Raw genomic sequence first — 16527 nt, forward strand, 5'->3', positions numbered from 1 at the left:
TTGTGGCAAAATGACTTAAGGACAACAAAGTCAAGGTATTGGAGTGGCCATCACAAAGCCCTGACCTCAATCCTATAGAAGATTTGTGGGCAGAACTGAAAAAGCGTGTGAGAACAAGGAGGCCTACAAACCTGACTCAGTTATACCAGCTCTGTCAGGAGAAATGGGCCAAAATTCACCCAACTTATTGTGGGAAGCTTGTGGAAGGCTACCCTAAACATATGACCCATGTTAAACAATTTAAAGGCAATGCTACCAAATAATAATTGAGTGTATGTGAGCTTCTGACCCACTGGGAATGTGATGAAAGAAATAAAAGCTGAAATAAATTCTCTCTCTACAATTATTCTGACATTTCACATTCTTAAAATAAAGTGGTGATCTTAACTGACCTAAGACAGGGAATTTTTACTCTGATTAAATGTCAGGAATTTAGATGTTTAAATGTTTTTGGCTAAGGTGTATGTAAACTTACGACTTCAACTGTATTTGTAGATATTTTTTTGGAGACATTTTATTAGATATAAGGAGTAGACATGCTCCAGATACGCATGTCCTTCATTTCATATACGGAGCTAGGATATTCTCTATAATGGGACAGTTTCTACATGCATCCAATCCGGACCTCAGAAATCTCCCTGCTATTGTATGAGTCCAGGGAGATACCTTTGGACATGTGGTGTATGTGGACACCAAAAGTCTGTGGATACACATGTCATTCAAAAATCATGGGCATTAATATGGAGTTGGTCCCCCCTTTGCCGCTATAACAGCCTTCACTCTTCTTGGAAGGCTTTCCACTAGATGTTGGAACATTGCTGCGGGCACTTGCTTCCATTCAGCCACAAAAGCATTAGTGAGGTCGGGCACTGATGTTGGGCGATTAGGCTTGGCTCACGTTCCAATTCATCCCAAAGGTGTTCGATGGGGTTGAGGTCAGTGCTCTGTGCAGGCCAGTCAAGATCTTCTACACCAATCTCGACAAACCATCAATACTGTCCATACTGTCTATACACACCATATTCCGGACTCAGACATTGTTCTGATATTTCATATTTTTTTTTCTTTTTTTCTTTTGGATTATGTGCATGTTGTTTTGTATTGTTTTCTAGGTATTATTACTGCATGGTTGGCGCTAGAACCACAAGCATTTAGCTGCACCAGCATAACATCTGCAAATATGTGTACGCGACCAATTCACTTTTATTTTGATTTGATTAAATGGTAAATAAATCACTTAATCATGTGATTTGATCAATTATTTAAAATTTAAAAAAATCTCCCCTTACAATAAACTATATAACACCAGTGACACATCTTAAGGCTTCACATGAAATGACCAAATTATTCATAAAAATGTTAACATATGACGACAGAGTTCAGACTCACCACATGCTTTTCAAAACTGCCCACCTGCAATGAACCTTTGACCCAGTAAGATGTTTGCAAGGATGTTGCATATTTTTTAAATTGTGTTTTTTATAACCAGTGACATGAAATCCCTGTAAATTATTTATAATATTTAGTTGATATTTTAATTTAAGTAATCCACTTAATAACAACAGTATAATACTTTCCTATGTATGGGAGAAAAAATACATTTTGTTTAACTCAAAATATGTCACTTAACCACAACTCCTGACCCGAGGGAATAGCTATTTTCATGGTACTGACCATTTTCTACGATATATATAAAAAATAGTTAGCAAAATAGCTGTCTTACATATCTTTTAAAGTGTTTTTCCTCGTAGTTAAGGCGGGGAACAGGAAAGCCACCATGTTCTTAGAATAACCCAATCAAGAAATTGTTAAATACTTTTTTGGGAAAAAGGAGGACGATTCAGGAGGATATTAAATTATAGGTTACTGATGGAGTTTTTTGTCTTCCTTTTGAAAATCAAACTAAGATTAAGCATAATTTCCAAACATTCTCCAGGCATGCAAATCACAGGCTAATAATGTCAAGCAAGAGCTTTTATGACAATGAAGGTAGCACACACAAGCAATCATGTCACTCACCCCGCCATACCACACCTGCCAAAACTAGGCATTTATTCTTAAAGTGATGACTTATCTTCTAACCAGTTTAGTCCAAATAGCTACATCCTACTCTTAACCCCAAAAAACAGATATAAATCATAAAAATGTAAGTATTAAATGAATGTACAAGTCTGAAAGAGTGACTAGGACCTAATACATGCATTGAGCCAAGATGACAGCTATGTACACTGAGTATACCCCCCCCCCCCCCCCCCCCCCGTTGTCCTCAGAACAGCCTCAATTTGTCAGGGCATAGACTCTACAATGTGTCAAAAGCATCCACAGGGATGCTGGCTCATTTTGACTCCAATGCTTCCCACAGTTGTGCCACAGTCCCACAGTTGTGCCTGGATGGCCTTTGAGGGGTGTACCATTTTTGATACACACGGGAAACTGTTGAATGTGGAAAAAACCCAGCAGCATTGCAGTCTTCGACACAAACCAGTGTGCCTGGCACCTACTACCATACCCCGTTCAAAGGCACTTACATATTTTTTCTTACCCATTCACCCTCTGAATGGCACACGTGCACAATCCATGTCGCAATTATTTCAAGACTTAAATATTAGTCTTTAACCTGTCTCCTCCCCTTCATCGACACTGATTGAAGTTGATTTAACAAGTGACATCAATAAAGGATCATAGCTTTCACATGGATTCCCATAAATGAAACCCATGAATGTGAGATATAATCAGGAACTTCATGTCAGATTTTAATATATTTAATTGCAATGAGACTCCAGTGTATGCTTCTCTGAAACTCTTTAACCTCCAGCTAATGGGAGTGAAAGGCAGAAGGAGAGAGAGAGAGAGAGAGAGAGAGTAAGCCAAAATCAGAATTCTCCCCTTTTCTCCTGCTTGTAATTTTTGTGTATTTAGATTAAAACAGTGGTTTCCAGTCCTGGTGCTTGGGACCCAAAGGGGTGCAATTTGGTCACACTTGATTTGGACAGTCCGGAAAGTAATTCTGTGGATAGATGCTTTAGGGTTAGGTTTATTTATCTAAATGTTTTATTTATTGAACCAGGCAAGTCAGTTAAGAACAAATTCTTAATTACAATGACTGCCTACACCAGCCAAACCCGGACAACGCTGGGCCAATTGTGCGCCATACTATGGGACTCCCAATCACGGCCGGTTGTGATACAGCTAGGATTTGAACCAGGGTGGCTGTAGTGACGCCTCTAGCACTGAGATGCAGTGCCTTAGACCACCGCACCACTCGGGAGCCCAGGTTTAGAAAAAGGCGTCAGCTTCGGTTCGGCTGGCGCCTGCTTGCATACTCTCTTAAAATACTTTTGATTGATTAACATGAAAATGCCTCAATAGTACTGTTTGTCCATCTTGAGACGCCTCAAAATAGTTAATTAATCTAAGATAACTCTGTAATAAATGTTTATGTTTTTGTAGAGGAGATCTTAGTCGTCCAATTTTACTCGTGCAAAATCTAACTAAGATGTTTGGTACGCTATTTCTCAAGTGAAAAAATGTGCATGAAAATGATTTGTCTCTAGTTGAATGACAACAAATACTTCATTAAAGAATCCCTACTGTTGACCAATCACCAACTAAGGAGGTGAAGACGAAGAGAGTTAAGGTTAGGGTAAGGATGGGGGTTAAGGTTAAGGTAAGGGCTAAGGTTAGGGTTAGTAGATAGTTGGTTGAAATGTTACTGTTATAGTCTATAGATAGTCTGTAGAGCATCTACAGATGGACTATGCAAATAAAGTGTTACCTGATTTTTTTTAGCTGCTCTAGCACTAACTAACACACCTGATTTAACTAATATGCTCATCATTGAGCCTGAATCAGGTGTATTACAGTACAGTAGTGATAGGGCAAAAACAAAAATGTCCGCCTTTTGATTCCCCAGTTCCAGGATTGGGAAACACTGACATAAAACATGAAAGAGAGATCTAATCTGCCCCCTTTACTCTCTGACGTGATGGATATTACTGCATCTGAAAAATGTGTCAATCCCTTTTGTCGACTTCTCTCTGGTTTGCGTACAAAGATTACAGAGAAACTGATAAGGGCACATGGAGCAAGGGACAGAGAGAAAGACTGAGGGAGATAGATGTGTGGAGACATGAATAGCTTGCAGGTGTTTGGTGGAGAGCAGAGCGAGCGAATGGGGAGAGAGATAGAGAGATGGAGCAGTAGGTTGTTTTTCCCCACGCTGTCATTATGATTTATGGGTGCTGCGTTTGAGCCCTCAAGTAGATATATCACTGTAAGCACAGGCCATGTGATGAAGGTGATCATGTTGAAGCTGAAAGGCTAAGTAACAAAGGATGATGGTGGTGCATGTCCGTATGTAGTACGGCTGCAGGATCTGAGAAAAAAATGTAATAGCGTTTTTTTCTTTACACAACTATTGCGATATTGATTTTAATTGCAATTTAGATCAAAACACTTGGGTCACCAGGACCACCCATACGTAAAAAATGTATGCATATGACTAAGTCGCTTTGGATAAAGGCGTCTGCTATATGGCATATGCAGTGCATTCGGAAAGTATTCAGACCCCTTGATTTTTCCCCACATTTTGTTACTTTACAGCCTTATTCTAAAATTGATAAAATATTTTTTTTACCCTCATCAATCTACACACGAAACCTCATAATGGCAAAGCAAAAAACGTTTTTAGAATTTTTTGCAAATGTATAACAAATACAAAACTGAAATATCACATTTACATAAGTATTCAGACGGTTTACTCAGTACTTTGTTGAAGCACCTTTGACAGCGATTACAGCCTTCAGTCTTTGTGGGTATGACGGTACAAGCTTGGCACACCTGTATTTGGGGAGTTTCTCACATTCGTCTCTGCAGATCCTCTCAACCTCTGTCAGGTTGGATGGGGAGCGTTGCTGCACAGCTATTTTCAGGTGTCTCCAGAGATGTTCGATCAGGTTCAAGTCTGGGCTCTTGCTGGGCCACTCAAGGACATTCAGAGACTTGTACCGAAGCCACTCCTGTGTTGTCTTGGCTGTGTGCTTAGGGTCTTTGTCCTGTTGGAAGGTGAACCTTTGCCCCAGTCTGAGGTCCAGAGCACTCTGGAGCAGGTTATAATCAAGGATCTTTCTGTACTTTGCTCCATTCATCTTTCCCTCGATCCAGTCCCTCTCACTGAAAACCATCCCCACGGCATGATGCTGCCACCACCATTCTTCACCGTAGGGATGGTGAAGGTTTCCTCCAGACGTGACGCTTGGCATTCAGGCCAAAGAGTTCAATCTTGGTTTCATCAGACCAGAGAATGTTGTGTCTTATGGTCTGAGAGTGTCTTTTGGCAAACTCCAAGTGGGCTATCCTGTGCCTTTTTACTGAGGAGTGGTTTCCGTCTGGCCACTCTACCATAAATGCCTGATTGGTAGAGTGCTGCAGAGATGGTTGTCCTTCTGAAAGGTTCTCCCATCTCCACAACGGAACTCTGGAGCTCTGTCAAAGTGACCATCGGATTCTTGGTCACCTCCCTCACCAAGGCCCTTCTCCCCCTATTGCTCAGTTTGACCGGGCGGCCAGCTCTATGAAGAGTCTTGGTGGTTCCAAACTTCTTCCATTTAAGAAAAAATTGAGGCCACTTTGCTCTTGGGGACCTTCAATGCGGAATAAATATTTTGGTACCCTTCCCCAGATCTGTGCCTTGACACAATCATGTCTCGGAGCTCTACGGACAATTCCTTCAACCTCATGGCTTTGTATTTGCTCTGACATGCACTGTCAACTGTGGGACCTTACATAGACAGGTGTGTGCCTTTCCAAATCATGTCCAATCAATTGAATTTACCACAGGTGGAATCCAATCAAGTTCTAGAAACATCTTAAGGATGATCAATGGAAACAGGATGCACCTGAGCTCAATTTCATGTAATCCATTTTAGAATAAGGCTGTAACGTAACAAAATGTTGAAAAAGTCAAGGGGTCTGAATACTTTCTGAAAGCACTGTAATTCTATGGTTGGTGTTGTTTGGCATGACAACGAATGAAAAAGACAGGTATAGGAGTTGTTGTGACAGGGTACTAGGAACCAAAGGGTTTGTCAGTGTTTCCCAGGGGACACTAATTAAATTTGAATGAATGTTACATTCAGACAAAGGTTTAAGATGATGCTTCCAGTCTGATTCAGAACATGTGATTGAACAAACAACATGCTGACACCACCACTGGTAGCAGCCTGTATTAGAGCTAACATTCGTTAGCCAGATATCCCCCCTACCTCCGTAATCTTTGCTAGTTAAGTGCATTTAGATAGCCAGTTAGCTAGTTAGCGATTAGCATTAGGATTGGAGCTTGCTAAGACTAACTAAAGCCTTGTTCACACTGCAGGCCTTAATGCTAAAATCAGTATTTTTTTCTAATCCGTTTTTGAATACTGACTGTCCAAACAACTGACTATCCAAACAGCAACTGACCAAATGTAAATTGTGTGTGTTCAGACAGCAGTCATTTGCTGACATGGCTATGCTAGTTGTCATAGTAACGATGGGTGTGTGCGCAGTGGTGAAGGCTGATTGGTGTTGGTCCTCGTGCTCCCTATCATTCAAGAAGTTAGGTCTATAGCCAGCTAAGATGTCGTGGACATTTCCCAATTGCTTTGAATGTTCAAAAGCATAGTGTAAGAACACTTTTAAAGCCTCAAATGGATAAGATGATCCAACTTTCAAAATTATAAATTTTTTGCTAGCCACAGCAGTCAACTAGCATGCTAGATTACTGTTAAGCTTTCTAACACATGTTTGTAAACTATTAACAAGCTAGTTAGCTACCACGTGTTCTTGTCAAAATGTCAACAGAGTACCTAGCAAGCACAAGATTGGTATCTCAATTCAAACCACCTATGATGGTTGTTTGAAATGTGGCTTGAAATATCCGATTCCAGGTGCTTTTTGGCTGTTCAGACTGCAGGAAAAATAACTGATTCGAATCGGATATGCACATTTTTTATTTGAGTTACTTCCAACTGCCAGTGGGAACAAGGATTAACTCGATTTTTTCAGAGATAAAGATACACAAACCAATAGTATAATAGAGAAAACATGGATTTATCCTGAACAAAAATATAAACGCAACAATCAACAATTTCTCAGATTTGACTGAGTTCCAATTCATATAAGGAAATCAGTCAATTGAAATAAATTCATTAGGTTCTAATCTATGGATTTCACCTGACTGGGAATACAGATATGCATCTGATGGTCACAGATTTCTTTAAAAAAAAGAAGTGGCGTGGATCAGAAAACCAGTCAGTATCTGGCGTGACCACCATTTGCCTCATAGAGTTGATCAGGCTGTTGATTATTGATCGTTTCCTGTGGAACGTTGTCCCATTCCTCTTCAATTGCTGTGTGAAGGTGCTGGATATTGGCGGGAACTGGAACATGCTGTCATACACGTCGATCCAGAGCATCCCAAACATGCACAATGGGTGACATGTCTGATGAGTATGCAGGTCATGGAAGAACTTGGTCATTTTCAGTTTCCAGGAATTGTGTACAAATCCTTATGAAATCCTTATGTGCATTATCATGCTGAAACATGAGGTGATGGCGGCGGATGAATGGCACAACAATGGGCCTCAGGATCTCATCATGGTATCTCTGTGCATTCAAATTGCCATCGATAAAATACAATTGTGTTCGTTGTATGTAGCTTATGCCTGCACATACCATAACTCCACCGCAACCATGGGGCACATTGATGTCAGCAAACCGCTTGTCCACACAATGCCATACACGTGGCCTGCAGTTGTAAGGCCGGTTCTCTAAAACGACGTTGGAAGCGGCTTATGGTAGAGAAATTAACATAATTTTCTCTGGCAACAGCTCTGGTGAACATTCCTGCAGTCAGCATGCCAATTGCACACTCCCTCAAAAAATGTAGACATCTGTGGCATTGTGTTGTGTTACAAAACTGCACATTTTAGCGTGGTCACCAGCACAAGGTGCACCTATGTAACGAGCATGCTGTTTAATCAGCTTCTTGATATGCCACACCTACCAGTTGGATGGATTATCTTGGCAAATGATAAAATGCTCACTAACAGGTTTGTAAACAGATTTGTGCACATCATTTGTGAGAAATACGCTTTTTGTGCTTATGGAACATTTCTGGGATCTTTTATTTCAGCTCATGAAACATGGGACCAACACTTTGCATGTTGCGTTTATATTTTTGCTCAGTGTATATGAAGAAGTTGCACGTCAATATCGCAATAATGATAAATAAATAACGAATTGTGCAGCTCTAGTATGTAGGATACTTTAAATTAGTATAATATAGTGTGAGGGACAGGGGGAGCAAGATCTTAACAGGAACAGACAAGGACCAAACAGAAAGGGAAGGTAAACATATAAACGCAAACTGAAAGAGAAAGTGAAGGACAAGGGTAGGTGCAGGTGAGATAGAAGAAGAGCAAAGAAGGATAATAAAGATAAATGGAGAACATTCTTACACAGAATGTTCCTGACGAAACAACGTAGCAAGTAAACAATGGAATTTAGGACATACATGTATGAAGACTTTTGCTAAAAGTACGATTTTTATTGTCATTATTTTAACAATCGTCATTCTTAGTTCAGTTGACATGTTTTTTTTTTATTGATTCTTGTCAAAGGTAAACACAATTCTTGTTGTTGTCTCCAACGTTAGTAAATGCTTTTTTAAAATCCTAACATAAACTAACATTACTGAAGCACACACTCACTCTAACTCTTTCTCTCACTCTCTCTCTCTCTCTCATACACGCTTGCATATTCAGATCCTACAAACAAGTCCTTCAACGAATACCAAATGTCTAAAATGCACACATACTCGAAAGCGCGGACAATCACACTCCTAATACATATATAACTCACACGAATGTGCAAGGATATGCCTTTTCTCTCTCTCACGCACACGCACGCACACACACACACACACATACATTCTGTCCCTACCTGTATGCATATAAAGTCACATTACAATGCACTATCCTCATTTCTTGTGTCAAAATGTTTAACTTCAGCACTTAAGGGGTGACGTCTTTTATCCGGTATCACCTGTACTCTTATTTCCTCCGTGCTGTTGCCATAAGTTTTATGGTTAAATGTGATGTTTTATAACAAGTGAGAAGAAGAGTTTACATCTCTCCTTAATAGTCTTAACCGGCACATATCCTGGTACTGTACTTAACAGAAGCAAGTACTTTAGCAAAAAAAAATTATAGTTTGGCACAGTAGCTTAATTAATGAAAAAATACTTGAAAATGTACATAAATAAACAAGCAAATCAATAAATAACGTACTTAAAAAATTTAAATGTTAATAAAACCATACAGCATTGTCATCGATAATGCAATCCTGATATTGTCCGACTTTATAGTATAAAACAGTACATCAGAGGACTGCTGTCTGTTTGCACATTCACACATGTTTACAAAATGGCGGCGAAAGTAATCTGTGACACAAATCACAGTCAGGCACCTGTGGCACTCTGGCGACTGTATTGGGTCGTTACCACGGTGGCTGGGATTGCAATAATGACCAGCCCTGATTCAGGAACCTTTAAAAGTGACGGGAATTTTAAAAAAAACAAAATTAAATCAGGTCTGGATTTGTAGGGAATTTGTTGTTGTGAAATGTTTCATATTGTAATTTGTGGTATTAGAAACCACTCTGTTGACTATTGATAAAATGTTGGTACCTGGAACCCATGCAAAGTGTTATGGGTAAATGTATATAGCAAAAACACAGATGTGTGCTTCTGGAAATGCTCTAAAAGCAAAGGTCCAGAGTCTCAGATTTAGGACAGATCTAGGACCAGTTCTTGGAGGGACATATGGGCTCTGGACCTTTCTATGCACCACAAAGCCAAGGTTAGAGAACATCTGGAGGAGATGGATAACGGTACTCGAAAGCCTTATAGAGATCTTCTCAAAATGTTTCCAGTCAACACCACCATGATAGTAAAAGATGGGTTGACATCCGGTAGAATGGCAGCAGTGTAGAGAAATGGCTGCAAGTATATGGCACAGCACAGTACAGCGAATCTCGGGCAGAGTCCAGCATGGGCCACAGTACTGCAGCACAGCCAAGTCCAGCTGAGTCCAGTCCTCAAAGCCCATTGGAGGCTTACAGTCCCCAGTCTATTGGTCACGTTCAGTGGAGCCCAGTCCATCCTACTCCACAGAGCTCAAAGGTCCTCCATATTGGGACTAGCTGAAGGCAATGTCATGTGAGTTCCTTAGCAGATGGACAGGCAGCCATACTCCTGTATGGTTGTGTACATCCCATTACAAATCCCACTGCACATGTCCTACTTTAACTGCATATGTGTAGCCAGAGGCAGCCTAGGTGTGATGGAAGTATCATAAGTCTATAAGTCTGAATGCCATTTTCTCCTATTGGTCCTTGTGGTGGCATACCAAATGCATGAAACGCGGTGGCACATATGCACAAAGTGTATGTCTGACAACGCATGAACCGACGACATCATGTCGCACAAACTGTGTACCAACGGTGATTAGAGGTGAGTGGAGATAGACTTGAAAAAGGGAAAGGAAAGTGAAAGGGTTACCTAGTCAGTTGCACAACTGAATTGTGTCTTCGCATTTAACCCCAACCCTGACTCAGAGAGATGCAGGGGGGCTGCCTTAATCTACGGCATCGGTATCTGGGGAGCAGTTGTTTTGGGGGATTAACTGCCTTGCTCAAGGGCAAAATGGCAGATTTTAAAGGCCTCTCCTTAAGTGAGTACGATCCGAGAGTAAGTCCTGTTTTTAATGGTTGTGTCGAATTGATTGTAATTCTGGCTTTTGTTTGGTTGAATTATGTGTCCTTTCCTTGGTTTACTCCCACTTTCTAATTGAACCCAGGGTTAGTGAATACAGAGCCCTTCAGGCCAAGCGGTCCAGGTATCCATGTGATGTCACTCGGGGAGACAGTTGCTAGGACACCAGGAGGGCGGAGATGAGCAATGTTGCCACGGTGAGCAGAAGGCGATCGCGTGATGGGCTGCTGCCACTGACGCTCTTCTCCAGTTTGGGAATTTCAGGGTTAAATTCATCTGGGTGGGAGAGAGAGAGAGAGAGAGAGAGAGAGAGAGAGAGAGAGAGCGAGAGAGCGAGAGAGCGAGAGAGAGAGAGAGAGAGAGAGAGAGAGAGAGAGAGAGAGAGAGAGAGAGAGAGAGAGAGAGAGAGAGAGAGAGAGAGAGAGAGAGAGAGAGAGAGAGTTAGCTTCATCTAGCAGGATTTGCAATTAAATGAAATTGCTATAGAACAAACCTATTGATTAGGCACAATCCTACATTAGCTGGAGGGTAAGAGAAAGAGAGAGAACAGGGAAAAAATACATCTCATTCTCAATGTAAGCCTGGGATGTGTGAGAAGAATCCGGAGCCTCCCTATAGGCCCCAATGGGGACAGACGGTAAAGAGTTAACGCGATAAGAGAGACACACACAAGGTGCGACACTGATACAGCGAGAATCCGGGTATAGACACAGAAGAATGACACTTGGCGCCTGTCTCATTACACTTTTTGTGGAAATGTCTGGAATTTTGTTTTGTCAAGAGATGGAACAGCATCCAACTCGACTGGTTTGACTGTGCTTCTGCCACGTCAAAGTCATTCATCGAAACATTAGGAAACATGTCTGTCGGATACGACGATGACACATAGCCCTGACATCCACACCAGTGACGTGGGTAAATAAAGTAATATGGTAAAGTGATAGGGCCTGAGTGCCTGTGGTAAACAGACTGTTCCAGCTGAAAGGTAGATTTACCCATAGAGTTAGATAGAGGTAGGATATAACCCCTTTTAGCATGGACATTGCCATTGAGGGCTTCCACCATTTTAAAGTAGTCAACTGGGTGGGGATTCTTATGGGTGTGGAGCGATCAGCCAATGATCAGAGCATTCTTCAAATTGGATGGCCTACGCTTACTAAATGGCTTTAAGCTATTTCACTGCCATCTAGTGGCCACAATAAATGACTGACACAAAAGATTTGATTCAGGTCTCTAGCACTGCAGGTGGCGGTAAATCACCAATATTAGCTTTATGCTGTTTTCAAACACAAAAGAAAATAACATTGACTACTTTACCATAGAGATAGCCTCAATGGCGCTGCCCATGCTGTCACAGATGCCAAAATTGCACAAATACAAGGATGAGTCCTTTATCTAACTCTATGAGATTAGTTGACAAGGTATTTATCAGCGTGTTATCTCAGTACGGGAGGGGGGCGGTGAGTGAGTTCGTACCATAGAATAGTGTTCCTGATTGTGTACGGTAGTGCTAGCTAAACTGGAGCTGTTACAGTAGGTGTTCTCAGGGATGTAAACTGGAGCACTGCTCTAGGGTGTTCTTGGACTCACATACAGGTAAATGGAGACCCATCCGATAGGAAACATACTGTAAATATGACAGAAGAGGAAGTAAAAACACCAATCAGAAGAGAGAGAGGGTGGGGTAAAGCTAATCCAAGGCCAAGACCAGTCCAGTGGGTGAGCAAGTGGGCGGTCAGTGTGGCTAGCGAGGCCATCAGGGTTACGCAAGTGTTTATGGGTCATGAGTCATGACTGCTACTGTGTCCTCTTTCTGTTGATGTCACTAATGTCACTAAGTACAGAAGGATGCATTAGGATTCCCCAAGGCATTCTGGGTTGTTTGGACTATGTGCGTTTACTTTCATTTTTTCTCCCTAAGCTCGGTCATGAGTTACGATGCTCTGTGGAGCCATCCAGGCACCATTGAGCCTTTCTCTCAGAATAGCTCAGGGGCTCTTTCCCCCCCTGTGCCCTGGTTTGAGTTTCCATCTCATGCGGGTCACACTCTTTTAGCCCCGTCTCGGCTGGCCACAAGCTCCCAGAAGCAGCCAAAGCTAAATGGTTCTCAGCAAGAAAGGCTTTTGTGAGAGAGAGAGAGAGAGAGAGAGAGAGAGAGAGAGAGAGAGAGAGAGAGAGAGAGAGAGAGAGAGAGAGAGTGGACGAGGGTGTTTATATAACCACTCAATTGCACCATCGACTCATTCACCTCCACCTCCTCCGTCTTTGGTAAACAGGAATCTTCCATTCATTAGAAGACCTAGGATACAATTGAGGAAGGACAACTGTGTGTGTGCGTGTGTGTTGTGTGTTTGAGAGAGAAAGAGTGACAGAGAGAAAGAAAGAGAATGTGAGATGCAGAAAGAGATCGAGAGAACATCAGGGAGAGTACTCACCGATGTTGTGTATTTTGATATTGGGCCTGAATGTGTAGTCAGGAGGGGTCTGACTGGAATCATCATCGTGGGAGACTTAGAGAGAGAGGAACACAAATACACAATGTCATTCAAATGCCCACACTACTTATTTTACACACTAACTGGGCGGCCACTGCATTGTGTCTGCATCCCAAATGGTACCCCTTTGCCTACATAGTGCACTACTTTTGACCAGGGCCCAGGTTACGTCTCAAATGGCACCCTATTCCCTATATTGCCCGTCAAATGGCGCCCTATTCCTTATATATTGCACTACTTATATAGTGTTATATACTGCACACTATGGTCCCTGGTCAAAAGTAGTGCACTATAAAGGGAATATGGTGGCATTCACACATTGTGCACAATGTGTGAATGCCAGGACACTCCAGTCCAGTACGTGAAGATATCCTATGAGGTGAAGCTATCGAGCAGAAGATGAAGGCATATTCACTGAGAGGGAAAGTATTACACACACTGATAAGCCTTGACTTGGTATTACATTAAAATCAGCTCAGTGAATTTTTAAATGATAATGCACATTGCTTACCCATATAATATTGCACTGCAAAGAGGGATGTAGCATATTGATAGGGAGCTACTGTACGGTGTGTTAATCTGTTAGATATGAGGCACATTGTAAGTATGTGCATTTGTAGAGAAGAATGCTCTCAAAACAAAAGGGATAGGGCAGAGATACAGTGGCATGAGAATAGCAGAGAACAATTGGGTTCAGATGATAGGCTATTAAGCAGACCGTTCAGAGTGAAGGTTGTGGTTTGTAAAGGAAACACTATCACACACATGCAATCACGCACGGACGCACACATACAAACACACACAGACACTTTCTACAAAAACGCACGCACGCACACGCACACACACACACACACACACACACACACACACACACACACACACACACACACACACACACACACCCTGAGTGGACACTTCAATAGATTAGCCCTGACACTCAGAGAGGGGGTTAAGGTGATGTGTACACAGAAGCTGACACTGGCCTGAGTGTGGGATGTATTAATGGTGACAAGGTTAGAGAAGTAGGGGGAGCTTTCAGCACAGGGCGTTGATCAAAGGCCTGCGGGAGAGAGAGAGGCTACTGGAGTAAAAATAACACAGAACGTCACTATCAGAGAGATGCGGAGATGAGCGAGAGATGTTGAGCAGCGAGAGAGCGAGAGAGTGTGAGAGAAACACAGAGAGAGCTGAGTGGGGGAGAGAGAGAGGGAAACAGAGAGAGAGCTGAGTGGGGGAGAGTGTGAGAGAAACACAGAGAGAGCTGAGTGGGGGAGAGAGAGAGGGAAACAGAGAGAGAGCTGAGTGGGGGAGAGTGTGAGAGAAACACAGAGAGAGCTGAGTGGGGGAGAGAGAGAGGGAAACAGAGAGAGAGCTGAGTGGGGGAGAGTGTGAGAGAAACACAGAGAGAGCTGAGTGGGGGAGAGAGAGAGGGAAACAGAGAGAGAGCTGAGTGGGGGAGAGTGTGAGAGAAACACAGAGAGAGCTGAGTGGGGGAGAGAGAGAGGGAAACAGAGAGAGAGCTGAGTGGGGGAGAGAGAGAGGGAAACACAGAGAGAGCTGAGTGGGGGAGAGAGAGAGGGAAACAGAGAGAGATAAAGAGGAAAGATGCAGAGAGAGGGGGGAGAGAGAGAGGGAAAGCATCAGATAGAGAGAGAGCACATCAGGATCGAAGAGAGCGCATTCCTATCAAACACTATCAGAGCACTTGAGACCCAGAATAACACTGAACATCACTATCAAAGCCCTGGAAACATAGAATAACATAGAACATCATACAACCCTGGAACACAGTAAGGTAGAAATAACCTCACTATAAGAACACTGGGAAAGCACTGTCAGAAGCTGTAGCCTCAGGTCTCCTGTGTGCGTGCGTGCGTGCACTTGTTTTCCTACATTAGCAGGACCCCAATGTCGTAACATTTCACCCTAATGTCCTGAAAAGGTAGGATTTTTTCCCAGGTCCTGCATTTCTTCAAATGCTATTTTAAGCTTAAGGGTTAGGGTTAGGTTTAGGGTTTTGGGGTTAGGGTTAGGTTTAGGGTTTTGGGGTTAGGGTAAGGTTTAGGGTTTTGGGGTTAGGGTTAGGGTTTAGGGGTTAGGTTTAGGGTTTTGGGGTTAGGGTTAGGTTTAGGGTTAGGGTAAGGTTTAGGGTTTTGGGGTTAGGGTTAGGTTTAGAGTTTTGGGGTTAGGGTAAGGTTTAGGGTTTTGGGGTTAGGGTTAGGTTTAGGGGTTAGGTTTAGGGTTTTGGGGTTAGGTTTAGGGTTTCGGGGGTTAGGGTTTTGGTGTTAGGTTTAGGGTTTTTGGGGTTAGGGTTAGGTTTAGGGTTTTTGGGGTTAGGGTTAGGGTTTTGGGGGTTAGGGTTTTGGGGTTAGGGTTAGGTTTAGGGTTTTTGGGATTAGGGTTTTGGGGTTAGGGTAAGGTTTAGGGGTTTTGGGGTTAGGGTTTTGGGGTTAGGGTTAGGTTTAGGGTTTTGAGGGTTAGGATTTTGGTGTTAGGTTTAGGGTTTTTGGGGTTAGGGTTAGGTTTAGGGTTTTTGGGGTTAGGGTTAGGTTTAGGGTTTTGGGGTTAGGGTTTTGGGGTTAGGTTTAGGGTTTTTGGGGTTAGGGTTAGGTTTAGGGTTTTTGGGGTTAGGGTTTTGGGGTTAGGGTTTTGGGGTTAGGTTTAGGGTTTTTGGGGTTAGGGTTAGGTTTAGGGTTTTTGGGGTTAGGGTTAGGTTTAGGGTTTTGGGGTTAGGGTTTTGGGGTTAGGTTTAGGGTTTTTGGGGTTAGGGTTAGGTTTAGGGTTTTTGGGGTTAGGGTTAGGTTTAGGGTTTTTGGGGTTAGGGTTAGGTTTAGGGTTTTTGGGGTTAGGGTTAGGTTTAGGGTTTTTGGGGTTAGGGTTAGGTTTAGGGTTTTTGGGGTTAGGGTTAGGTTTAGGGTTTTTGGGGTTAGGGTTAAGGGTTAGGGTTCGGTTTAGGGGTTAGGGAAAATATGATTTTGCATGGTGAAAATTTCACGAAAACACAGCTGGGTGTGTGTGAATGCATGCGTGAGAGTGTGTGTGACTGTGTGTGTGTGTGTGTGTATGTATACGAGGAAGAGGGAGGGAAGAAAGAAACAGAGAGAGACCCACCTGTGGAGCAGCAGACGTAGACTCTCAGTCTCAGGCAGCTGTGGCCGTGATGATGGGTGGGCGTGGCTTCAACAGAATACAGATACACGTCAGCCATGTGCCATCTAT

At 42.6% G+C, this 16527-nt stretch overlaps 1 protein-coding gene across 2 annotated transcripts in view; it reads right to left on the reverse strand.

The window, feature by feature from the left end:
* Positions 1–6971: 6971 nt before the first annotated feature.
* LOC139554418 (ephrin-A3-like) overlaps positions 6972–16527 on the reverse strand; it is a 94142-nt gene continuing 84586 nt past the window's right edge. For both annotated transcript variants that reach the window (XM_071367177.1, XM_071367176.1), the window contains 3 exons: positions 16420–16485; positions 13249–13323; positions 6972–11089 (listed from right to left, as the gene is read on the reverse strand). In XM_071367177.1, coding sequence (XP_071223278.1) covers positions 10971–11089; positions 13249–13323; positions 16420–16485 — 260 coding nt within the window. In that variant the 3' untranslated portion in view covers positions 6972–10970. The remainder of the gene's footprint in view (positions 11090–13248; positions 13324–16419; positions 16486–16527) is intronic.

Source organism: Salvelinus alpinus, chromosome 26 (genome assembly GCF_045679555.1).
Source record: "Salvelinus alpinus chromosome 26, SLU_Salpinus.1, whole genome shotgun sequence".
Lineage (NCBI taxonomy): Eukaryota > Metazoa > Chordata > Actinopteri > Salmoniformes > Salmonidae > Salvelinus > Salvelinus alpinus.